This window comes from Balaenoptera physalus (genome assembly GCF_965194825.1).
Source record: "Balaenoptera physalus genome assembly, chromosome: 13".
Lineage (NCBI taxonomy): Eukaryota > Metazoa > Chordata > Mammalia > Artiodactyla > Balaenopteridae > Balaenoptera > Balaenoptera physalus.
The window spans coordinates 105702585-105727308 of NC_138892.1; the positions used below are offsets into that span (position 1 = coordinate 105702585).

The window sequence follows — 24724 nt, forward strand, 5'->3', positions numbered from 1 at the left end:
AGGGGGTGGCTCTCCCAGATGCCCAGGCATCCCCTGGGGGAGGGGAAGTGGAAAGTGGGAAGAAGACCAAAGTCCAGGGAGGACATCCGGTCAGAGGGGTATGGGCTGGTGGAGGAGCTGCCAGGGTAGGGCTGCCAATCTGGGTGGGCTGCTCACCCCTCGCCCCCAGAGGGAACTCTCTCCCTGCCACCCCAAGAACCACAACGAACAGAAAGAAGGCTGGCACACACAGCAGGCGATCCATGGGTGCGTGTTAACAAGGCAGGCGGGGGCAGTGGGAGGGACAGCGGCCTGAGAGCGGAGACCCGGCTTCAGTCGTGTCTCTGGCCCCGAGCAGCTTCATGAACTCGGAAAATCATTTTGTCTCTTGGGTTCCTCAGTTTCCTCATCCATGAAGTCGGGGTCGGGACAAAGGCAGGATGGCAAACGGAGCTGCCGGGGGCACTGTCTTTGGAAGGCTGTCAGCTGGGGAAGAACCTGAGATCGACTAGCCATGTCTGTCCTGGGTGCAGGCCCGTGGTCGTGCCTATTTGCCAAGTGCGGGGGCCATCCTGAGCCCCTGCCACCCCATTGCTCTGTGCGTTAAGGACAGCACTGCAAGGCGGGCGTGGAACTAGGGCTGGAGCTGGGGACACCTTGAGACACCACCTCCGCGAAAACGCAAGACAACGGTGGCCGTTTCTCTGGTTCCTTCCCGCGGGCTCCAGGACACTAAGCCAGGTGAGGGAGCCCTCCAGTGGAGCGTCAGGATCCAGCGTGGGGTGTTCAGCTGTCACATGCAACGTGGCGTGTATCTCTACGGGCGCTACCCTCCCCAAGCACAGAGATCGCAAGTGCTAGGAGGAAGCCTTGCTACACTGGGCGGTCCCGCTATTGCACACTGCAGCTGTTCTAACCAGACGGTGGGCTCCACAAACACCTCTGCCTTCACAGATAAGATGGGGTGTTCCAACAGGCACGGCAGGCTCCGGCGGCACCGTCTCTAGCCCACCGGGAGGGGCTGCCCACGGACATCACAGAGCTTCTCGGCAGGGCTGCGGGAGGGGGCAGAGGTGAAGGCTGTCCGCCGGGGGCACGGGGGCCCTGACCCAGCTTCCTGGCTCAGTAGCCACCTGGTTTCCGGCCACATCCTACAAGTGTGTCTCCTTCTCCCCAGCCATGAGACCCGCCTTCGTTGGGGAGGGCCCGCAGTCCTGGCTGCTGCCACCGTCCAGACACAGGCATCGCTTGGGCTGTGGCAGGCTGGGGTCAGGGGTGACGAGCTGCCGCAGGCGCTGTGGGGAGAAGAGGAGTCAGTGGTGCTGGTGGCAAGAGAGGCAAAGACGTGTCCTCGTGTCTGTGTCCCCAGAGCCCAGCACACAGCTCAGCGTGAGTGAGTGAAAGGGCACAGAGCTCAAGAAGCGAGAAGAGGCAGTAACGTGTGATTGAGCGTGTGAACCGCCTGGCTCCCGTCCTGGCTCTGTTACTGACGCCTGTGCAGTCGTAGGCAACCCACTGAACAACACTGTGACTCGTCTGTAAGATGACAGCACACACCTCAGAGAACAGTGCCTGGCACGGGGTTAAGTGATCAGCGAGTGTCTATTCTGTTCTTGTTGTTACTATTCTTATTGCTACTATTATCATATGCTCAGTAACTGTCTAGTATTGTTCTTCCTAGTAGTAGTCCTACGATTAGCACTGTTATTGATGCCATCTCCTTCTTGCCTTGAATGCAGACGTGATGACTGGAATCATGACAACCTTCTTGTGACCATGCAGTGATAAGCATGATGATGAAAAGACAACATGACCAGGATGGAAGTGCAGGAATAGAGGAAGCGTCTGGTCCCCAACGCCCTCTTTAAGCAGCTGAACCAAATGCCAGGATCCCCCGTCTCTGGTCTTCTTGATATGTAAGAAGAAACTAAGCCCGTTTGCTTATTGCAGGTTGGGTTTTCTGTGACTTGTGGGCGAGACAGATTTCCACAAATGTAATGTCTTTGTGGGACACTGGCGCTGTCCTTTCCAGGAAGACATGTCCTGAACCCTAAACAGGGAGCCTTTTGCATATGGTTCGCAGGCAGGGTTGAGAGGAGGAGAGAAGCCGGGAGCCTGTGCGGGTGAACCATGGCTGCTGGTCACCAGTTTCCAGGAGCAGGAATCTGTGCTCTATGACCCCCTGCGTCTGGCACCTTGTGTTCTTGTTTGTGACTTACTTTCCCCCTTAACCCTTTGACAGCTGCCCTTGGTCAACCTGCCCAGATGATCCGCTGGAGGTCAGATTCTGAAGGTCTAGGACTCTAGGACTCTTGAACATTTCTGAAAATGAAGCCCTTCTTCAAAGACCCTTCTCCTTAAGATTCCCTTAGACCGAAGGGCAGCCCGGCACTCAGAGCTGGCCCGGCCGTGGTGTCGTGCCCAGAGTGCAGCCCCTTCAGTGCCCTCCTTTGATGCGCCACTTCCCCAGCCCCTACCTTCTTGAGGGAACCCTGGGTCTTCAGGAGGGCGACGACGATGAAGAGTGGGACACAGCCCATGGAGGAGCCAGCCAGGAACCAGCCGATGAGGTACCCCCAGGCTGGGTACACGTAGACGCTGTTGTATCTGAGAGGTGTGTACTTGCTCAAGGAGAAGAGGAAAGTGGCCTAGAAAGACAGCGGGGGGGGGGCCGACGCAGACGCGGGAGGGAGCCCGTGAAACCCTCTCCTCAGGACGGAGCACAGTTAAATATCAACACACTGGTGCCTCTAGAGATGGAGCGCAGAGGCCATCACAGACCGTGGGCTCAGAAGGCAGGGAGGGGAGACGGAGGAGCTCCAAAGCAGACAAGGAGAGGGAGACCAACAGTTGGGAAATCACGCAGGCAGACAGACAGACAGACGGGAGGTGCCGGGGAGGAAGGGATGGAGCAGGAACTAGACCAGATGGTAGTGCTGGTAAAGCAAAGAGACTGGCCAAGAAAAGGGGGGAGGGGAACCAGCACATAAGAGGGCACGGAGCAGCCCCTCCAGGTAACTGGGCAGGCGGGAAGGAGCCCCAGAACTCAGCCCGTGCCCCTCACCTCCCGGAGTCGGCCAGAGGCAGGAGGAGATGGGGGTGGTGGTGCTGGAGGGCACATACCAGGCAAAGGCCCGGGGTCAGGAAGAGCCAGGAGATCTTCACCAGGGGCCACGGCCGGTAGCCAAACATGTCCTCCATGTTGTCATAGAAACGGTCGGCCCCTGACCAGGTGGGTGGGGGGAGAGTGTGAGGACAGGAAGGGGACGGCTTCGTCCTCTTCCCCGCACCGCACCGTGGGGGGGAAGCTGGATCAGGACACGTGAGTGACACTGGAGGTGGAGGGGAGGCCGCCACCAACAGAGAGCCCCTAACCTCCCAGGGCCTCTCTGCTCTCAGGGCTACGGATGAAGACCCGAGTCCTAACACAGAGGAGGGTGTGAGCCAGAACGGGGCTCAGCGGCTACACACATGCTTATTGCATCGCAGAGGTGAACTCGGCTTCAAGTAAAAATAGCAAAACACCAAGGGAGCCGATGCTCGAGCCCAGCGCTAAGCCCTGCGGGGCGGGGGCAGCACCTGCACCCCAGACTCCAGGGGGCCCCTCTGTGCTCCCAGTGAAGCACAAAGGGGGCTGGGCTGTGGCCATGGAAACGCTGCCTCTTGCACTTGGTTTAATGTCCTTAGGTTTCCACGTTTGCTCCACCTTCTAAGAAGTAAAGAGCCACTGACCGGGAAAGGCCTGGGAGCCCTCTAGCCACCCCCTCACCACCACAAAAAGAGCACTGCGAAATGCCACCGCTAGACAGTCGTCCCTTTGGCGTCTTAACTTCCCCCCAGGTGAAAAGCAGATACCGCTGCTGTAGGTGCAACATATTATCAGCCGCTTACACCTCGCTGTGATCGAGTTTGTCAGATCCTCTCTGAGAGCAAGTGTCGAAAAGCAGTGGGGAAATCAGAGCAAAAAGGTAGGAGACGCGTGGGGAGGGAAGGACGCCAACGAGGAAGGCCTAGGGTAGCGAGATAAAACCCTTCCTATTCGTGTCTCGTCCTGAGGCCCTGCTGCGTGGTACCCACGCACCCTCTCTGCCCTGAGCTTTGGGACACTGACAATCCGTTCCCCCAACTGGTGCAGTGGAACCAGAGGGACCTGCGGCATGATGACGGCTCCTCTACTTGCCTGTGTGAGCTCAGGCAAGGGACCCAACCTCTCTGAGCCTCGGTTTCCCCTGTAAAGGGCTGTGGTGCAGATTACGAGACAGCACTCGGCACTCAGCACTGCAGTGCTCGGGACATAAAGGCTTCTCCCCTAACCCCACCCCGCGCTGCCGCCGTCATCAGGCACGATAACAGCCTGGATACCACGTGGTCAGCACCGCTGGCTGGCTTCCTCAGTGCTGAGGGGGCTGGGCTGTTGGTGGGAGTCAGTGGAAGCCAGAATTCACCAAAGTATCAGAAAGAAATGCACGACCAGCACAACAGAAAAGCCTATGTCAAAAACACAGGGATGAGCTTCCTGTCCGTGGAAGTATTCAAGCAAAGCCTGGGTGATGACTTCGAAAGGGCATGTGGGAATCTCTGAAGGATCAGACTAAATGGCCCTGGAGGTCCCTTTTGACTAGGATTCCCACGGGAGAAGGCCTCCAACAGCCTCTGCATCCAGAAAGCTGTGCAGTTATTTATAATTATTCTCACTATTCAAAGAACTCTGTTGTCATTAGCCCAGCTCCATCGCCGTAATGAGAAACACCTGGGTTCCCAGCAACGGCTAAACTTCTCAAGTAAAAAGAACCAGGACAGCAGCACAAAGACCCGCAGAGACCAGCGGGCCCGTCCTCACCCAGGGCAGATCCTGCCCTTCGCGTGGCCCCAAGGCTCCCCCCCCTCACCCACTTACCATACACCCAGCCGATGCAGATCACTTCAAACACGGAAAGGAACAGCAGGCACGTGCCACTGCAGGCGTAATAATCAAACAGCTGGAAGATGTACATCCCACCCTGTGGGGCAGGGGGCAGAGTGAGACCTTGGCCAGGGGGCAGGGGACATGCCCCAGCCCACACGAGATGACAGAAGCCCATCTGGGATGCCACCCTGCCCGGTCCAGGGAATTCACCCCTTGCAGCTAAAAAGTTTGCCCCGCCTGTCCCTGACTCCCAGCCTCCCGGCCCTCATCTGACAACATCTCTGACATGTGCGAGGACCCCGGGGACTGTGGTGCACGTACACTGTGCTGTCTGTCCAGCATCCCACCTTCCGGAAGTTGCCGAGTTGCGGCCACCTCACTCTGAGTGTGCGCCCCTCCCTGCTCCAGGCCTAAAGAAGAGCAATGGCCAATTCTCAGGGAAAGGGCCCTATCCCCCCGGGGTTGGTTGGTGGCAGAAGGGAACCCTGAAGCTGCCCAGAGCTGTCTGTAACATCCCAGGAGGGAAATCTGCCCAAGAATGACATCACCAGAGGAAAGGGGAGCCAGGAGATAGAGGGGAGCATCCCTGATGATGTCATTGGAGCTGCTGGATCCAACCGTGCCTGAAAGCGAAGCATCTCTAGACTTTTCTGTTTCCTAACCGAAAAAATTCACCTTCCTGCTTAAGCCAGCTTGTGTTTGGTTTCTGTCACCTGAAACCAAAGGAGAGGGAACCAACACAAGAAGGTTCCGCCATGTGGTCCCTCCAACCTCGCAGTGAAGGGCCGGGAAGGCGAGGGAAATGTGGCTCTGAGAGTGTCAGGGGGTCGCCAGCCTGCAGGCCGCCCCCGCCACTCACCTCAGTGACCAGGAAGAGCCCAAGCAGGTAGCAAATGACCGCGATGGCGAGGATCAGGAGCTCCCGCCGCCCGCTCTTCCGGAGCTGCCTGGGGAACATGTCCACGGAGGCTGTCACCAGGCACTCCACACAAACAAACTGTGGGCCGGAGGGGGCTGGTAAGAGGGGCCACTGCCTCCTCGCTCCCCAACCCCACGCTGGCCCACAGAGCGCAGGGGGCCCAGAACTGGGGTGAGGCCAACCCTGCCTCAGCCATGTTTCCACCACGGAAGGTCCCAGCCGGGAGGGTTGGCTGGGCGGGGCTGGGCGGCCCGAAGGTTTGGGAGGGCGCGTCCACATCTGCGGAAGGGTCAGGCCTGAGGGAGCAAAGCAAGTGGCCCCTCCCGGAAGAGGAGGCCGGGCGTCCCCCGACCAGCCTCAAGGACAGGCTCCGGATGCCGGGGCCAGGGCTGGGAAGCCTGGTCGGGGGACAGCGAGGTCGGGGAGGTTATGGCGGCGGACGCAGAAGCTGGTAAGGGGGTCGCAGGGCGGGGGCGGGCGGGGGCGGGGGCGAACCTGGCTGTCCAGCCCGAGGAAGATGAGCATGATGAAGAAGAGGCAGGACCACAGCTGGGACAGGGGCATCATGCTCACAGCCTTGGGGAAGGCAATGAAGGCCAGACCAGGGCCTGCCGGGCACACACTCCATCAGGGGCCGCCCCTGTGTGCGCGCGCGTGAGCGCGCCTGCGTTCATGTGCGCCTGCGTGCGTGCGTGTGCGCCTGCGTTCATGTGCGCCTGCGTGCGTGCGTGTGCGCCTGCGTTCATGTGCGCCTGCGTGCGTGCGCCGGCTCCCGAGGGCAGGCTGACTCGTCCGCTGCCCTGGGGAGCATGCTTTCCACTCGTGCGCGCGTCCTCCCATCCGTCCCCGCCTCCCTCCTCCCTCCCCTGGTTTTGGGGTTCTGCTCTGTGCCTAGCACGGCCACCTGATGCTGAAAGGTTCCTATAGTACCCAGCTTCTGGGACCCCTGCCCTCCTGTTCCCTGCCCCTCCTTCTCCCCCGGCCCCAGGCAGCAGAGCAGCACCCACCTGACTCGGCCACCTCAGAGATGGGCACCCCCTGCTCCTGGGACATGAAGCCCAGGATGGAGAAGACCACAAACCCCGCCACGAAGCTGGTGGCGCTGTTCAGGAAGCAGAGGGCGATGCTGTCCCTGCAGAAAATGGGAAGGAAAAGGGAGAAAGAAACCCGTCATGTGGGGACATCCAAAGACAGCGGTAAAGAGGAGAGAGGAAAGGAAGTGGGGGGAAGGAGCCCAAGACCAGGTACCAGACGGTGAAGAGAAGAAAGGGAGGGAGAAAAACCCAGTCTGGAAAGGGGACCACAGTGTCGGTTTTGCACAGCTTGGAACCCCTGCTCACAAAGGAGGAAGGCCCCCTCCCAGGACCCCGCGCCCCGCTCACCTGTAGCAGTTGTTGTGGTACTTGTTGTAGCTGCCCAGGGCCGTCAGGCACCCCTGGCAGATGGCGAAGGAGAAGAAGATCTGGGTGCCCGCGTCCATCCACACCTGCAGGAGACCCCAAGGAAGCGGTGGGAAGATGGGGGGAGCCCGCCAGGGCCTGGAGCAGTGACCGCCCGGCACCTCCACAACCAGCGGCCCCTCCGTCCCCGCAGAGCCCACGTTACAGCCCACGCCCACTAACGCATCCTCCTCTTCCCCTGGGCGCTCAGCAGGCACCACATAGGTGCGCGTGACTGTTAACTTCTAGTTGGTTCACCACAGACCAGAGAAGGAGAGGCCTGTCTGCAGGGCGGAGCTGAGGCCCTGGCCGCCCTCAACCTGCACGTGCCCCCAAGCAGCCATGGTGGGCAGAGGCCACGGCCTTCAAATATAGAGAGAAGACACCAAGACTCCACTGGGGGGAGTGGGAGGGGAGGGGCAAAGAATGTGCTCAGACAAGTCCAGAGGGGGAAAATGTCCAACCTCGCACTAGTAAAAAAAAAAAAAAATTAAAACGGCAACATGCTACTACTTTGACCTATCAAAGGTTAAAATAAATTCTATTTGAATGTCTCATGGGCCTGCAGAAGGCAGGGTACCCACCAACACGGGCGGTCAAAGTCCACAGCACATGTCAAGAGCCTGAAAAGGTGTGTACTCCCTGACTTAGTAATCCCACGTCTACGTCTAACTACTGTCAGGAAATAATCAGAGATGTGGTCAAAGATTTAAACACAAGGTGTTCATCGCAGCTGTCTGTACAATCATAAAAAAAAAAAAAAAATGACCTAAATGTGCAGGAACAGGGAAGAGCTGAGTAAAAGCCGACACCTGCCCCAGGTGTGGATGCCCAGAGGTCATATGGCCGGGTCTGTCCGCCCGCTGCCCACACCAGCTCTAGAGAGGTACCTGGACTTACGGGACCTCAGTACATCTTGGCTGGATGAGTGAGTGGATGGATGGGGGACGGAGGAAACATTATGCAAATGATAAAATGACATTTACAAATGGATTTAATAACAAGATGCTTACACTATAATTTAAGTGAAAATATATTTATCTCCACGTATAATTATCTCAACTATGTGAAACACACACACACACCAGCTAGAAAAAAAAATTGGAAGGAAATATACTAAAATGCTAACAGAGGTTATAGCTGAGTGGTGGGGTTACGAGAGGTTCTTAGTTCCTTTTTCATAATTTTCTTCTATATTATCTACTTTTTCCTCCAGTGGGCACATATTGCCTCTAAACGGCAAAAAGCAATCAAAGGTTTTCAAAAGTCCAGATCTGGTTTGGGGCGGGAGACGCCTGGGGGAACGGTCCCCAGTGAGGTTCCTACCTGGGGGTCCTTGAGCCGAAGCAAATCTGGTTTCAGGTAGTAGATGATGCCCTCGTAGGCTCCGGGCAGCGTGATGCCTCGGATCAGGAGGATGACCAGCATCAGGTAGGGGAACGTGGCTGTGAAGTAGACAACCTGGAGGGGAGAAGGCCAGGGTCACCCTTGCACAGGCAGCACAAGCCGCCTCGGAGGAGGGGTGAGCACGGGAAACTTCCCACCCCTTCCTTTACACATTCTGGGGTGTCTGGAGCTCCCCAGCAGAGGACGAGACACACATCAGCGAGGCAAAGGGACGGGAGAAAGGACAGGGAGGGGTGTGAGTTTCCACCCGTAACATTTCAAGAACTCTTTTTGAATCCAGATTCTGGTCTCTCTTAATCCCTTATCCTGGCTGTTAGCCCGCCCCTTGCCCCGTGAAGAGGGTGGGACTCCCCCACCCAGGGGGAAGGTGAGCAGATTTGTACAGTGATCAGTGGGGAAATTTAGACTGAACTTTTCCAGGCTTAAGGTTGGGGGAGCAGCAGTGGCCTGAGTTCTGGGGGGCGGGAGACACACGGGGACTCCACTCTGCCCCTTCCCCGAGAGGGCGGCACTGTCCGTGTCGTTATTACTATTACTATTTCTATGTTATCACTATCACAACAATCCGTGGAAGAGGGAGGCTGCTTTGGGAGGGGGCTAATCAGAGAAGGCGGGACCCTGTCTGTTCCCGGCTGTAACAAGCGTGGGGCATCAGTGTCAGACTCTCCGGGTTGGAAACGATGCTCCGGTGTGAACTCTGTGCACACAACAGGCCACTTTGTCCATCCTCAGCTTGAGCTCCTTCAGAGGTTGGAAACCCACCACCTCAAAGACTGTTCTGTTGGCCACTTCATCCTAGACGTGGTCTTGGTGTGTTGTTAAACGAGACAAGCACGTCGTACGAGTGTGTGATCCTGATTGTGCAATATTCACACACAACGCACACACACACACACACACACACACACACATATAAAGGAAGCTAGAAGCCGACCAGCAAAACGCTGACAGGGATGACCAGACACCCCGCCACCCCGCTGGTGGCTCAGCTCTGACCCTGGGAATTTCATGGTTCTTATTTTGCTCTGCATGTCACTTAGGTAAACAGGCCTTTGAAAGTCATACCGAAAAAGACAGCCTTCTCTTGTGTTGAGCTGAACCCTGCCTTCCTGCGACGTCCCCTGTTCTCAGCAGGCCTCTCCCTTTCACTGTTTTCTCTTTCAGGTCTCCAGAGGGATGCCATGTGTGTCCCCGTGGACCCTGGGGGCCACAGTGAGCGGCCCCAGAGCCAGAACCCCTCACCTTGCCCGTGGACTTGACCCCCTTCCAGATGCAGAAGTAGCAGACGACCCAGGCAAGCAGGAGGCAGAGGGCCAGCTCCCAGCGCAGGGCCCCCAGTTCATGGATGCCGGAGCTGAGGCCCAGAACACGTCTCCTGTGGACGGGGAGACACACAACCAGGTGAGGCCGAGGGGACAGTGGCCTCCGCCATCAGGTGTCCTGATCCTCAGAGCTGACCGCACGGGTCTCAGGGTCCACACCTCCCTGCCCCATGGCCAGCACGTTCCCACCTGTGGTCTCTAAGCCCCTGGCCGTTAGACGACCAAATCACGTAATCCCGTAGGTATCTGTGTAACTCATCCAGCTTTCTCTGTTGTCGGAGAGGTAGAGACAGAGAGTGAGGGCAGTAAGCGTCTGAGCGAGCTCGAGCCCGTGGGGAGCAGAGACCCGTCCGGGCAGTGGCTGAGCAGGTGCTCGGGGAGCAGACACGGGCTGGATGTGCGTCAGCATCTGAAGAGTGGCCGTGGTGATGGGAACACGTGTGTGCCGGCGTCGGTGGGCACGAGGGCGGCGTGGATGCCGGGAGGGCGCCCCGGGGAGAGTGTCGGTGAGTACGTGTGGGCCAAGGTTAAGTGTGAGGGTGGGTAGACTTGTATAAGCGCAAGGGTGGACACGTGTGGACGCTGGGGTGCTAGTGCTCGTGTGGAGGGTGCAGGCGTGAGTGTAGAAATTTGCCGGTTCCCGTGGTGTAAATACTCCCACTTCGGCCTATTTCAAGCTACCACCAGGACATCAGGGCACGCGGAGCTGGCGCAGACTCTTCCCAGCTCGCGCTGGCCGTCGGCCGTGGCTGTGTACGTGCAGGTGGGCGTGTGGGTGCGGGCGGGTGACAGTAAGAAGGCACGTGGGCGATGCAAGTCACGTGGACACGCGTGTGAGTCCAGGGGGACACAGGTGGATGCGGGGCGAGCGTGTGGGTGTGGACGGTAGGTGTGGAGGGTCCCTCATCTCCTAGTGACGTGAGTGCTGGAAAGCATGCACAGAGAGGTGTACACCTGCACCCCCAATCCCGGGCCCCAGACATCCAAGTTCCCTCCGCCTGGGGCCCCCGGGAGGCGGCCTCCAGGCCGGACACCTACTCCCAGAATTCCATGACGGGGGAGGTGAAGTTCACGGGCGGGGCCGCTGCGCTGGCTGCCGAGCGGTTCAGGAAGTCCACGCAGCCCTCTGCAGGGGACAAGAGGGGTGTCAGCAGCGGGCCGGGCGGGCAGAGACGCCCTCACACCCCGTCCACCCCCCTCTGGCCTCGCATTCTCGGTCCCCAGAGCTTCCTCTGGAGCCCCCGCTTTCCAGCGTCAGGAGTTCCTGCTCGGGTGGCTCGTGTGACCAGCCCCCGTCCCTGTGTGCTTCACACTGCTCTCGTCACGGTGAATCTGGCTGCTCCTCTGGCCACCCTGCCAGCCACCTCTGACCCTGTCCAGACCTCAGGCCAGTCCCCCACGCCCACGTGTGGACTTCACTCCCCAGCGATGGGGGGATGGGCTCGCGGGACGGCCCCGCCTGGAGTGGTCCCCACGCAGGCCCCTTCCCATCCTTCTGTGGTCACCCGTCGAAATCTGCCACTGCTCTGTCCGCTTGTCTGTTCCCAGCGCTTGACTGTCCCTGGTCCGGGCTGGGCCGAATCACCCGGGCCCACCGCTGGGTCTTGAGGGTCTGGCACACAGTAGGCCCGCAGTGAACACTGGCTCGGTGGGTGGACGTTGGGGGGGTGTTAGCGCCTGGCAGCCACTTGTCACCCACCATCCCACCGGGTTGTCGGCTGTCCTGGCGGCTGGTTGGAGGTCCCACACGGGGTTGACCAGCAGAGTGGCCACCTGTGCCCGCCCAGCTCGGCTTGGGGGCTGTTCTGCCGGGCGCTCCATCACTGTTCGCCCGGCCCCAGCTGCCCCGTCCCAGGGCCGACACGACAAGTACCTGTGTTCCAGGAGTGGGTGCAGGCGGTCCAGGGCAGCTCGGAGGTAAAGGAGCTGAACAGGTAGAAGAGGGCCCAGGAGAGGATGATGATGTAGTAGACGTTCAGATAGGCCTCGATGACCACAGACGCCAGGCCAATGCCTTGTGGGGGGGGGGGTAACAAGAGGGTCCCAGAGACCAGCGTCAGCCTGGGAGCCGCCCACCGTGCTGGAAGGACAGGGGCCATGGAGACACCGCGGGGCTCATTCACGGGCCTGAGAGGCCCTTTACTCCTTATTTTTCTAAGTAAGAAAAGCAGGTGACAGAACACCACCCTAGGCGTTCTCCCAGTTTTATGATATATATCTGAACGTATTTTTTGTTTCATGAGAGAATCTCCGGAAGGAGCATCTCCAGAAGTTAACAAGTGGTTCTCTGGGTGATAGATTTCAGTTCACTTTTAAAAGTTCTTTTCTTTTTCTGGTTTTTCTAGTTTTTCTGTGACAATCATGCGTCACTTGTGAAGTCACAAGGGACAGGAGGAACAGAGGCACGAGGCCAGAGACAGGAGGTTCCTGAGTTCGGGTCTCACCAGGCACCCGAGCCTCTGGCGGGTGGAGGGAACCCACGCGTGTGTGGGCATCAGGCAAGGACCCGGGCAGCCTCGGTGGGGCTGTGGACCCCAGGGAGCAAGCAGAGGGCAGACTCCCCATGGACCACACACAACCCACACGGACCCCAAGGATCCGAGAAAATCATCCCAGAGACCCCACAGGGTCCCCATTCTCATCCCACAGGGACCCCCCAAAATCACCACACAGACCCCACAGGGACCCCCAAGCACCCCACCAAACCATCTGACGCCCCAAGAGGGGTCAGCACCAGCCTAGCCGTGCCCCGCCGCCCCTGCTCAGGCTCCCAGTCTGCTCAGAAGCCAGCGTGGTTCCACCACGTCCACGCCGTCCAGCAGAGGCTTGGCGGCCCCCAGACAGGCCTGTCCTGGGCCCGGCCCCTTAGGGACTGGCGTCCAAACCAGAGTCCTCCCTCCCCCCCGACCATGCGAGGAACCGCTCGGGGACCAGGAGGCCCCTGGGTTTCCCACTGGCCGCCAGGGCCCCATCACCTGAACAGAGGGTGGGAAAGGACATCCCCACTGCTCACATCAGTGCCAACAGATCCCCAGAGGGAGGGCAGGGGCTGGGACCAGCTTAGTCCCTAACACAGGACACAGCACAAACCCACGGAGACCTGGGTTCGTGAATGGCCTCATTTTCTCATCTTATGAGGTTAAAGCAGACACTCCTGGAGGGTTAGGTGAGGACGCAAACACATGTGACGTGCTGACGTGAGCCCTGGCACATCATCACCATCATCACCATGATTATACCCTGCGGAGGCGTGTCTGGGACCAGGCCACGCGCTCGGGAGCACATTTCCCATGAAGCTGTGAAGACTCCGCTCCAGGGTTCCTCACTTGCAAGGACCTCTCCCAAGACTCTGCATCTAATGTTGTGCCTATTTATAATTTTGTATCGTCCTTCCTGGAGACTGCTTCCACCCGGGTTCTAGAAGCTCCGGGCCCCAGGAAGCCTGATTACACGTCCTAGCTCCTCTGCAGCCCTCAGCACAGGGTGGATGAAGGAAGCGGGGAGGGCGATGGCCGGGAGGGGTGTGTGGCTGGAACGGCACTCACCCTGGAGGAGGGGGCAGATCTTCCTCCAGGCTGTGACGCTGCCCTGGCTGGTGTACTGGCCCAGCGCCACTTCCAGGAAGAACACTGGGATGCCGCAGGTGAAGAAGAAGATGAAGTAGGGGAAGAAGAAGGCTCCTGCCAAGGAGGGGGAAGGGGGCTGAGCTGGCAGCCAACCCCTCAACCGCCCTCCGCAGCCCCCAGGGGCCCAAGACAGCAGCTTCCTCCTGTCTGTGAGCAGGGCCGGGCGGAAAGTTTCCAGTCCGCGCCCCACCCGGCATAGGAAAGACCTTCGAAGGGAAGTGAATGATAATGTAGGTGGAGATCCTAATATATGCCCTATTTATTTTCTCAGCGTGCTTCACAAGTCTAGTCCATTTATTCTTTTTGGAACCAAGAACATGTGTTCTGTATAATTTGATATGCTTATTAAATCATCAAGTTTGTTACGTTTTCGAGGAAAACAAACAAACAAAAACACCTTGGGAAAATGATTTTCCCTGTAATCATTTTCAGAGGGTATTTCCCCTCCCTCAGGCTCTGGTCTGAACTGGGCCCCCCCCCCCCCCCCGCAGACAAGGCCACTCCCCTGCTAGGGGAAATTCTCGGGGTCGTGGTTTCAGCAGCCTCGTGAGAGGCTAGCCAGAGGGCAGGCCTAGAGACACCCAGCAAATTACAGCCCAGGGCGCCCACCTCCGTCACCTCGGAAGCGTGTGCCTGGGTGAACACAGATTATTGTTCATTGCCCAGTCGTAACACTTGGCACTTGATGCTTCTGTGTGTAAGGCCCTATTCCAAATCCTTCACTAACATCAAAACCCTCACAAAGCAGCCTCCCAGGCCACAGGTACTGGTGTCATCTCCATTTTACAGATGAGGAAACCAAGGCACAAACCCAGGTGGTCTGACCCTGAGTCTGGGCTCTTAACCACAATGTGATAATGCCTCTCAAGCAACGCATGTTACTCTGTAGAAAAGCAGAAAGTACAAAGGGAAGGAAAGGAAAAAGCATTGTATATCCTTCCAATTTTCTGACAAACACATACATATATATTTCCTTTGCAAAAATGAGAACCTACTATGCATGACTTGATAACCATTTTTTAAATGTATATCATGGACCTCTTTTCATATCAATAAATCCATATCTGCGTCGCCACTTTAATGGCTGTGTGGCTCCGTTTTACGCAGAGTTTCTTTGGTCAGGACCCCGCTGGCCTTTCTGGTCATCCTCCTGCTGCGGTGAGGACCGTTGCCCACATTCTCGTGCACTTGTCTACTTTGTTCCTTAGTTTAAACTTCCAGCAGAGGAACTGCTGAGTCAGAGGGCAAAAGAAATGGACCTTTTTTTTTTTTTGCTTTTTCTGTCGTAAAATGTACGTAACATAACTTTTACTATTTTAACCATTTTTAAGTGTCCAGCTCAGCAGCATTCAGTTCATTCACACTGTTGTGCAACCATCACCACCATCCGTCTCTAGAGTTTTCTCATCCTCCCAAACTGAAACTCTGTCCCCTTTCAACACTCACTCCCCATCCCCCTCCCCCAGCCCCGGCACCCACCCTTCCTCTTTCTGTCTCTACGAACTTGATCATTCTAGGCACCTCATGGAAGGGGAATCATACAGTATTTATTCTTTCGTGACTGACTTATTTAGCATAATGTCTTCAAGTTTCATCCATGTTGCAGCATCTATCAGAATTTCCTTCCTTTCCAAGGCTAAATAACGATCCAGTGTCAGGATAGGTCACATTTTGTTTATCCATTCATCCACTGATGGACGTTTGGGTTGTTTCCACCTTTTCAGAATAAACTTTTTTTTTTTTTGGCCATGCCACGAGGCATGCGGAGTCTTAGCTCCCCGACCAGGGATGGAACCCGGGCCCACGGCAGTGAAAGCGCCGCAGAGTCCTAACCACTGGGCCTCCAGGGAAGTCCCAGGGATGAACATTTTTAAGGTCTTTGACCGGCATTTCCAAATTGCCCTCCCAAACTCTTGTACCATCTGCCCTCCCAACAGCAACATGTGAGAGCAAAGAAGGATTGGTGAGTCTTCCCGGGCCTGCTGCTGTCGACCAGCTCCGTGGTCCCAGGCAAGTGGCTGAGGTCTCTGGGCCCCTGTCCTCCTCTGTGGAACAAGGGCTCTAACGAGATCATCTTTGGTCGTAGCCACCTCTATGTCCGTGACACTGCAGCCGGGGCAAGAATAAGTCACCACATCCTCCCCCAGCGTTAGTTATCACCCCAGCCCTGGCCTGCCCGGGAAGTCCCATTTCTATTTCTTTGGAGTCATCAGTTTAGGCAATTTGCAGTAAGAACTATAAGTTTTAAAACAGAGAGCAAGGGACTTCCCTGGTGGTCAGTGGTTAAGACTTTGCCTTCCAATGCAGGGGGTGCAGGTTCGATCCCTGGTCGGGGAACTAAGATCCCACATGTCTTGTGGCCAAAAAACCAAAACATAAAAGAAGCAATATTGTAACAAATTCAATAAAGACTTTTAAAAAATGGTCCACATCAAATAAATGAATAAAAGGGGCTTCCCTGGTAGTGCAGTGGTTAAGAATCTGCCTGCCGATGCAGGGGACACGGGTTCGAGCCCTGGTCCGGGAAGATCCCACATGCCGTGGAGCAACTAAGCCCGTGCGCCACAACTACTGAGCCTGTGCTCTAGGGCCCGCGAGCCACAACTACTGACCCCACATGCTGCAACTACTGAAGCCCGTGCGCCTAGAGCCCGTGCTCTGCAACGAGAGAAGCCACCGCAATGAGAAGCCCGAGCACCGCAACGAAGAGTAGCCCCCGCTCGCCGCAACTAGAGAAAGCCCGCGCCCAGCAACGAAGACCCAACGCAGCCGAAAATAAAATACATAAATAAATTTTTTAAAAAAATAGGGCTTCCCTGGTGGTGCAGTGGTTGAGAACCAGCCTGCCAATGCAGGGGAAACGGGTTCGAGCCCTGGTCTGGGAAGATCCCACATGCCGCGGAGCAACTGGGCCCGTGAGCCACAATTACTGAGCCTGCGCGTCTGGAGCCTGTGCTCCGCAACAAGAGAGGCCGCGATGGTGAGAGGCCCGCGCACCGCGATGAAGAGTGGCCCCCGCTTGCCGCAACTAGAGAAAGCCGTCGCACAGAAACGAAGACCCAACACAGCCAAAAATAAAAAAATAAAATAAATAAATAAGTGAAATTCTTAAAAAAAATATAAAAATAAATAAATAAAACAGAGCAAGACACGTGGTAGATGTTCACTAAATATTTGTCAAATTAAATAGAAATAGTGTTTAGAAGGATTTTCTAAACAGTGGTTATTTTTAAACAGGAATGTTCCTTCTTTTTTACCTTTCTGGAATGTTTCTAATATTCACATATATCATTTCCACAAGAGGAATACAGTTATTTTCAAAAGGCAAAAATGAATCTGGCCAGTCACAAATAAACTCATCTAAATGAATTATTCCATTTATGTGAAATATTCCAAATAGGTAAATCCACAGCCACAGGAAGTAGATGAGTGGTTGCCAAGGGCTGGTGGCGAGAGGGCTTGGGAGTGATTTCTAACAGGTACAAGGCTTCTCTTGGGGGTGATGGAAATTTTCTAGAATCAGTCGTGGTAATGGTTGCACAAGTCTGTGAACATACTAAAACCACTTAATTGTACACTTACAAAGGTGACTCTGATCCCTCCCCACCGTGCCCCTGCTCATTTTTACTAGCAGCGCTGAAAAATATAAAATTGTTTCTTTAATTAAAAAAAAAATCATAGACAATATAATGTCATTTCTTTGATCAACATTCCTCAGTGGCTCCCATGTCACTCAGAGCAGGGCCCGGAGGGGCCGAACCCTGACCTCTGCTTCCTCTCCCACCTGTCATTCCCCCGTCGCCGTCCCCCTGCGTTTGGAATGTTCTTCACTTGAACTGCATCCTTGAGACTGGCTCCTTCACCTCCTTCAAGTCTTGGCTCAAAGGCCACCTACCGGACGGACCCTTTCCTGGTCCCCTCACTTCCCATCTCACGCCCCTCCCCGCCCCTCCTCCCTGCTCTGCTTCTGGCCCGTCCGCCCCCCCACCATGCGACAGACCGCAGTGGATGTATTTGTCTGTGGTCCGCTGCCCTTTGCTGGAGTGTAACCCGGAGTGAGCTGTGCTTTGTACCTAGCACGGTGCCCGGCAAGGGTGGCCCGGCGTGTGAGCTGAGTGAGGGACTGAATCCTTCAACCACTGACCGTGGTGTGTGTGGGGCCAGGGAGGAGAGGAGCTTGCCGTGAGGAACCATCCCCGTTTCACAGCGGGGGGATGCTGGAGTCAAGCTCCCTGCCAGCCTCCCTCCACTGCCCAGGCAGGAGGTGCCCAGGTGGGCACTGCTCTCCCCACCTCAGAGTGAACTCACCTCCCCCGTTTTTGTAGCAGAGGTAGGGAAACCTCCAGACGTTGCCCAGCCCGATGATCTCCCCGGCCACGGACAGCACGAACTCCATCTTGTTGCTCCACTGGCCCCGATCCTTCACCTGGTCCTTGCCTTCCTGGTCCAACTTCTCTCCCTCCTCAGGGACCCAGGAGACCACAGAAGGCCCATCCTTGGGAACTGCCACTTTTCTGTCGTCTGCAGCCATGGACGGGCTGGGAGGCCACAGATGGGAGTGGGCAGGATGGCAGGAGAGGCGCAGCCTGCGGGGACAAGAAGGAATGAGCTGGGCGGCCCCAAGGACGCCCGTCACCCCCGCTCTCTCCATCCTAACCTTTCATTATTGCTGGAATACTGTCGAATAGTGTCAGACTATTGATTTTCTTCCCAAATTCTTGATGATATTTGCACCTAAAGTTACACTTTGCTCTCACAGCTCTGAGAACAAACAGGGAGCAGTTTGTTCTTAGTTTGCCCATTTTGCAGATAGAAAAATCCAGGCCTTGACAGATGAAGTGACTTGCCTGAGACCATTCAGGACTAGATCGGGATTGAAACCCAAGCTCGGGGACTCTCGTTCCAAGTCTCTTTTGATCTTTACAGTCAGCTGCCGTCCCCGCTGGCCCTTCTGCCCCCGCTCCTCGGTGTCCAATGAGTGTCACCCACCCAGCCTCCGGCCTCCAGGCCAGAAGGGATCAAAGGCTGTCGGGGGTAACAGGAGGTCAAAGGGCAGGTGTGGCCAGGTAACTGCATGGTCTTCCCTGGGCCAGCTGTGTGCTCGTAGCTGTGCCAGCGTGATCGATTGCCTCTGGGTAAACATGGGAGCCAGCTAGCTCCGGGCATCTGATTGGGAGGGCAGAGGAGGGTGGGGCACAAGGCCAGGTGGGGACAGGAGCGGCCTTCAAGGGGACCCTGGTTCTTGAACCTCTGTTCTGAGAGCAGGCGGGGCTTCTGGTGGCAGAAGGGGTCACCAGGGGGATTCTCACTTGCGTGTTCACCTCCGGATCCGAGCGGTCCCCTCAAGGGAGACCCAGAAGTGACTGCTCATCCCGGCAGGTCACTGCCCTCCCCGACTCCCTGCCCTCCTAAAGAGCAGCCACTCTGCCCTACCCTGTCCCTCTCGTGGTCTGTTTATCTGCTGCCAGGAGATAGACTGATGCGTGCTCTATCCGGAATCCTTGCTGGCCTCCCCTTCCCACACTCTGCCACCTCCACTCTCGTTTCTGCCAGGAAGACGTGCCGGGCTGCCGAGGGATCCTCTCCCCCAGGCCCCCCGCCTCTGCCTCCAAGGGGCAGGGGGGAACCAAAGTGACCAGGAGCTACCAAGGGCTCTGCTCCTCCAAGGTTCTAGAGAAACACAAGGGATTCTTTTTATTAAAAGAAGAGTCTGTGTTTACTTGTTAGTCCTTTTAACCCAGGCAACAACCCAAGCCCAAGTCAGTTAGAAAGGTGTGGCAGGGCCATCTGAGGTTATGGAAATTTTTGAAGGTGACTTGGAGGGTGCAGGTTATCCCAGGAATGGGAAAGAATGTCGGGGTGAAACTCTGGTACTGGGACCTACTCGGAGGCTTCCGTGGCAAGATCAGCCCAGGAGGGAAGGCGAGGAGAGAGGCACCCCGTGGAATCCAAGGCCTCACCCTCTGCTATAAAGGAAGGGGCGGGGGAAGAAGGGAAGGAAAGAGAGCTCCAGGTTCAGAGAGAGATCAGCCAAACCCCAGGGGCTTTGAGAACCAAGCCTCAGGTGGAAAGAACAGGGCAGTTTGGCCCCTGGGGACACCTGAACCAACTGTGGATATTGCTACAGAATTGAGGCTGGGGGACCCTGAGGACTGGCCCCTGAATCATTATCAAATGAATGAATGGACTCAAAAACATGCTCGAAGAAGCATCAAACAGGAGACCCAAGGTCTGGTCCAGACCTGGCTAGTAATAGTAGAAGTTAACAGGGACTGCCCTGGTGGTCCAGAGGTTAAGACTCCACACTTCCACTGCAGGGGGCACGGGTTCGATCCCTGGCTGGGGAACTAAGATCCCGCATGCTGCAAAGCACGGCCAAAAAACCCCAAACGATAACAATAACAAAGAAAAAAACCTTTACTCCATTTCTTGTCCAACATGTGTTCCCCTCAAGATTGAGGGGTATCAGAGAAAAGGGAGGACTGAAACAGCATACCAGCCCCTGTGTCCCTGTCCTTTGAAGTAAAAAGCTTAAAAAAAAAAAATAGAAGTTGACATTTGAGTCAGCACTGTGCTAAAAACATACACATCCTTACATGCATTATTAAGTTTCATCTTCATAAAAATCTTTGGAGAATTACTATTAACTCCATTTTATAAATGAGGAAATGAAGCTCAGAGAGATTAAGGAACAGGCCCTGACACCCCCAGGTGCTCAGTAAACTATTTTTGAATGGTTTGAACAAACTTACCAGTACAGTAACTGGGGAGCTGAGCGGCCACGTTGCTGTGTGACCTTAGGCAAATCACACCTCCTCTCTGGGCTTTAAGTCTCCCTGAAAGAGAGAATGACCCCTACTCAACTGTGGTGTTGGGAGGGCAGGGTATACACGAGATCCATAAAAGACAAGGAGGGATACTGCCTTTGCTCGCCAAGCCATAGCATAGCCCAGCTCGGGGCCCGAGCATAGGGTCACCAACGGGGTGGCCAGGAGACAAGCCTCACTGTCCCCAGACCAGTGGCAGCTGTTTCAGGGCCAAGTTGTCCTCAACAGCTGGAGGTGGGGAGACCCGCCTGGGAAAGGAGTAAATAAAGGGAAATCCAGAGGGGAACACAGGCTGAGGAAGCAAACCTCAGAGCCCAGGGTGGGCGCAGGATTTGGGAGAAGAGAACACAGATGAGCTGACCTTCACATGACAAGTTTGTTCTTTTTCAAAAAGGCTGTTGAGAGGAGCATGATTTATGGGTAAGAGTGAAAAACCAGAATGGCAGAATGAAAGCAAGAGCATGTGAAAAGGAAAGCTGGCCCAGGGCCATGGCAAGTCAAGGGGGAACAGGCTTGCATTGCAGCAAGCGGGACTCAAGTTAGACTCAAGGAAGAACTTTCCAGGAGGATGTTAGACGTAAAAGCTGTACTGAGCTCTCCTTTTTGGGGTTAAAAGCCAAAGGACAGCACCCCACCCTCCTGCCACCCTCCCTGCCCCCCTCCGCTGTGCCCTTCTACCCCCAGCCCGTTTGCCAGGAATATTTAAACACAGTGTTATCCTCAGTCACGATGACTTCCAGAAGTCTCCACCGTCCCAAGGGTTCACGCCAGCTCTCTCACGTCTCCAACGCCTAGCATCACCTGCCCGGCTGCCCATCTGCTCTGCTAAGCTGGGGCAGGGTGTGGGGCGGACTGGACCTCACCACACGCCAGTGCTCTCCAGAAGCAGAGACGCTCGCACCCACGCCGGGCTCAGGGCCGCCCATGAAGGAAACCTTCAGGAGGCTGACGAGCCCCCAGTTCACTGTTTTCAGGGGCTGGGCAGGTAGGCAGAGGAGCGGACACAGGTGGGAATGCCGCTGCCCTCCACGCGCCCCCCGGGGCAGCGGCCCAGGCCCTGGACGTCCCAGCCCCGCTCCAGCCCACACCCACATACCAGCGCCCGTTCAGCACACACGCTGTTGCCGCTCCCGTCACGTCCCCTTGCACACACATACCTGTGTGCACGGCACCAAAACATGACCCCCGTCGAGTCCTTCACACCCCGTGGGCCGCCCGCACCCTCGATGCCCCCCGGGGCACAGGCCGCCCTGCCGTCCCCACCCCTGTGCTCCCTCAGCCTCCTCCTCCTCGTGGGAGCCGGCGGGGAGGCTGATCGGGTCTGGCCCCTCTCCTGGCCGCTTCCTTCCCACCTGCGGGACGCCGTCTGTCTCCCCCTCCTCTCCCTCTCTGGCCCGGGATCGCTCCTCTCTCACCCGCTCCCTGGAGCCAGCCCCCTCCCCGTCTACGGACTTTCCCGCTAGCCAGGCTTGTCCCTGAGCAGCTCAGATGCTGCAGGGGGTGCGGAGGAGCTGGGGTGACACCCTCGTCCTAAGATTCCCCAACACCAGACTTCCCTCTGGCCCCGCTCACGGCACAGACACACACTGCCTCCCAGTCCCCCTCCCAGGTGCCGCCCCCCCCCCACCCCGCACCCTCTGCGAGGAGCTCACCTCCTCCCGCCTGGCCCCCCGGGTCCGCACAGAGTCCCAGGGAAGCCGCTAGGAGACCCGACCTGAAAGGGAAACTGTCCCCCACCTTCGCTCCTTCTCCTCTTCCTCCCAGCTCAGAATCCCATCCAGTCGTGGTCCTGGGACCCCCAGACAGAAAGCGACCATGTGTGTGTGTGTCTGTGTGTCTGTGCACACTCGAGTGTGAGCTGGTGTATTGGGAAGTGGAGGGGCAGAGAAATACCACAAGCAGCAGGAGGGACTGAGGCCAAAAGTTTGTGAGCCAGGATTACAACACCCAAGCTCAGGAAGTCAAGTCCTCTGTCCCCAGCCCCTCCCCACCTGCCTCCCAGCCAGAGCTCCCCAACGGGCGCTGTCCCAAGACGACCCCCCAGAGCTGGGCTCAGAGACTCATGCCCGACCTCGTCTCCCCTCCTTTGCCCCTTGTCCCTCCTCCTCCCCCTCTCACCTTGCCCCCTCCAGCGCTGGCTCCTTCTCCGGCGGGAAGAGAGGCAGGGACGCACAGGGCAGGGCACAGCCCTCTCTCACCAGGGCGGTAGGATGGGCACCACCAACAGCCAGGCTGGAAGCTGAGATCTCGGGAGGGGAACTGGCCTCGCTGACGAGGGGACGGGAGGAGGTGAATCACTGCTGGACTTTTCCACCAAGTACCTGCCCTCTGCGGTTTCAAGGCAAGGCTCTGGACCTTCACAGCCACAACCCTTTTCCTTGGGATTTTCCTAGAGAAGGTGCCACAGCACACCTCAAGAATCTAGAAAGGACCCAGGTTTGCAGGTAGACAGGCAAGCATCTGAGCCTCTGTTTCCCGACCCGTCAAGGGTGGGGGACAACACCTACTTCACAGAGTTGCTGGGAGGGCTAAAGGCAATCTGGGAGACTGCTTAGGGTGTTGTCGGTGCTTCAGGGCACTTGGTGATGTCTGCTGAAGGGTCTTCTGGACGCAGGGGCTGGGATGCTGGAGTGTCCCAGGCAGCAGTGACAATGTTCTGGGGACCTCTGGGCACTAAGCACACAGCTGGGACTTGCCTGATTGCCTGACGGCCATCAGTGGTGAACTGGTGCTTGTGGAATAAACATCTGCGTCCCCCCTACGTGCCCGGTGAGCTTCTCCAGAACGGGTCCTCCTCGCTGTTTCTGAGATGTCCTCACGCTGCTCATACAGGACCGTCCGGGGCCATTCACTCAGGAAAGACAGTGCCCCCTTCCGGACAATAAAGACGCTTCTTCGGGCCCAGGTGGTGGGGGGAGGAGAAGCTGTGAGGAGAAAAGGAAATTTCCCTTTGCCTGTTCTTCCCCTGTGTGTTCTAGAACTTCGCCGCAGGGCTGGGGTGTGAAGCGCGAGTCTCAGTCTGTAGTTTTCCATCGAGCACCCCCCGCTCAGTGTCTCTCAGGCCCCTCTCAGCATCTCCCTGAGGCTCCCCGTACAGAGGAAACCAGAACAGTCCAGAAGCCAGGCGGGCTCGGGCAGAGAAGGGCTGGCCCCCGGCAGAATTCACACTCTGCTTCCCCTGCGCTCGGCGGGGATGGAGTGATCGCGTTGCTGCAATGCCCTGTCCCTGTCCCCGCCGTGTGTCAACTGTACAGCCCGCTGCAGAGGGGCACCAAAGTCCGTGTGGTTACCTGGCTGCAGCTACTCAGAACAGAAGACCCAGCCTCTCCGGGAAGGGGCGCCAGAGGGAAGAAAACCACGCTGGGCAGAGAGTGAATTTCCTAGCTCTGTCATTCATTCAGAAATGTTACTTCATGCCTACCGTGTGTGCGGCTTTTCTGCGAGGACCTGGGGATACACATGTCACCTCCCCTTCACCTCACGAGAGAAGAGCTGCCGTGTTTGACCTCGCCTCCTTCTAACACCCGAACTCCCTCACTCAAGCCCACCCAACCCCGCAGCTTCAGCCCCCACTGGGCATTCAGAACAACTGGTGAACTCTTGGGGGCAGGAGACCCCATTGTACAACAGGTAGGGCTCCCTAAGTTACCTGGAAAGCCTACCTAAGACCGGCCTGTTTCCATACTGGGGAGGGCCCAGAGTCAAGATGAAATAATGAATCCGTTATCTTGCTGCAGTGAAACCCGTCGAATGTTCTCCTCACCACAGTCATCTTCTAACCCGTGCATACTTTTAGAAGGCCTGGCATGGAACCTAGTTCCTGAGCACCTAACTCAGCCCAGGTGCTTTACATGTCACCTCATTTTGTCCTCACAAGAACCTTGAAATGTAGGAATTATTAGCCCATTTTACAGATGAGAAAACTGTGGCGAACAGAAGCTAAATGATGTGTCCTAAGGCCTCATTTACTGGTGGTAAATGAGGGAGCTGGGATTTGAAGCTGGGCCTCTTGGCTCCAAAAATCTTTGCTTTCCACTGCAGCAAACTGTTTCCCAGACCAGGAGTATCTAGAGGGCAGGGGTCACTTTTCATAATTCTTTGTTTCTGCCTCCAGCATTTAATATAGTGCTGGCTCAGAGTAGGCATTTGGATGGATGATGGAGGGATGGAGGGATGGAGGGATGGAAGGATGGATGGAAGGATGGAAGGATGGAAGGATGGATGGAAGGATGGATGGATGCAAGTTGAGGGAAATTTTGATTTCAGCCTTCCCTCTTCTGAAAGGGCATTGCTCTCCCA

General features: G+C 56.6%; 1 protein-coding gene across 5 annotated transcripts; it reads right to left on the reverse strand.

Annotated features, from left to right (window-relative positions):
• Positions 1-234: 234 nt before the first annotated feature.
• SLC6A12 (solute carrier family 6 member 12) lies at positions 235-22768 on the reverse strand. 5 transcript variants are annotated; one of them, XM_082422119.1, is made up of 16 exons: positions 22544-22762; positions 20351-20434; positions 17907-18184; positions 13518-13652; positions 11846-11986; positions 11011-11098; positions 9893-10025; positions 8570-8704; positions 7187-7290; positions 6812-6936; positions 6300-6412; positions 5745-5882; positions 4877-4979; positions 3103-3203; positions 2457-2627; positions 235-1274 (listed from the first exon to the last, which is right to left on the reverse strand). In XM_082422119.1, the coding sequence occupies exons 3-16, from the start codon at positions 18127-18129 to the stop codon at positions 1131-1133; spliced, it is 1854 nt and encodes a 617-aa protein (XP_082278245.1). In that variant the 5' UTR covers positions 18130-18184; positions 20351-20434; positions 22544-22762; the 3' UTR covers positions 235-1130. The 5 variants fall into 5 exon arrangements, with proteins under 5 accessions (XP_082278245.1, XP_082278247.1, XP_082278246.1 ...); XM_082422121.1 differs by lacking the exon at positions 22544-22762 and adding an exon at positions 21522-21545; XM_082422120.1 differs by lacking the exon at positions 22544-22762 and adding an exon at positions 21289-21503.
• Between the last annotated feature and the right edge of the window lie 1956 nt (positions 22769-24724).

Bases quoted from the DNA above. Each gene is read 5' to 3' on its own strand.
- SLC6A12 (XM_082422119.1), bottom strand. From the start codon at position 18,129: ATGGCTGCAGACGACAGAAAAGTGGCAGTTCCCAAGGATGGGCCTTCT. The intron at 11,099-11,845 runs GTACTTGTCGTG...TGTCCCCTGCAG, and splicing joins CACCCACTCCTGGAACACAG to AGGGCTGCGTGGACTTCCTG. The intron at 8,705-9,892 runs GTGAGGGGTTCT...TCTCCCCTCCAG, and splicing joins GGGTCAAGTCCACGGGCAAG to GTTGTCTACTTCACAGCCAC.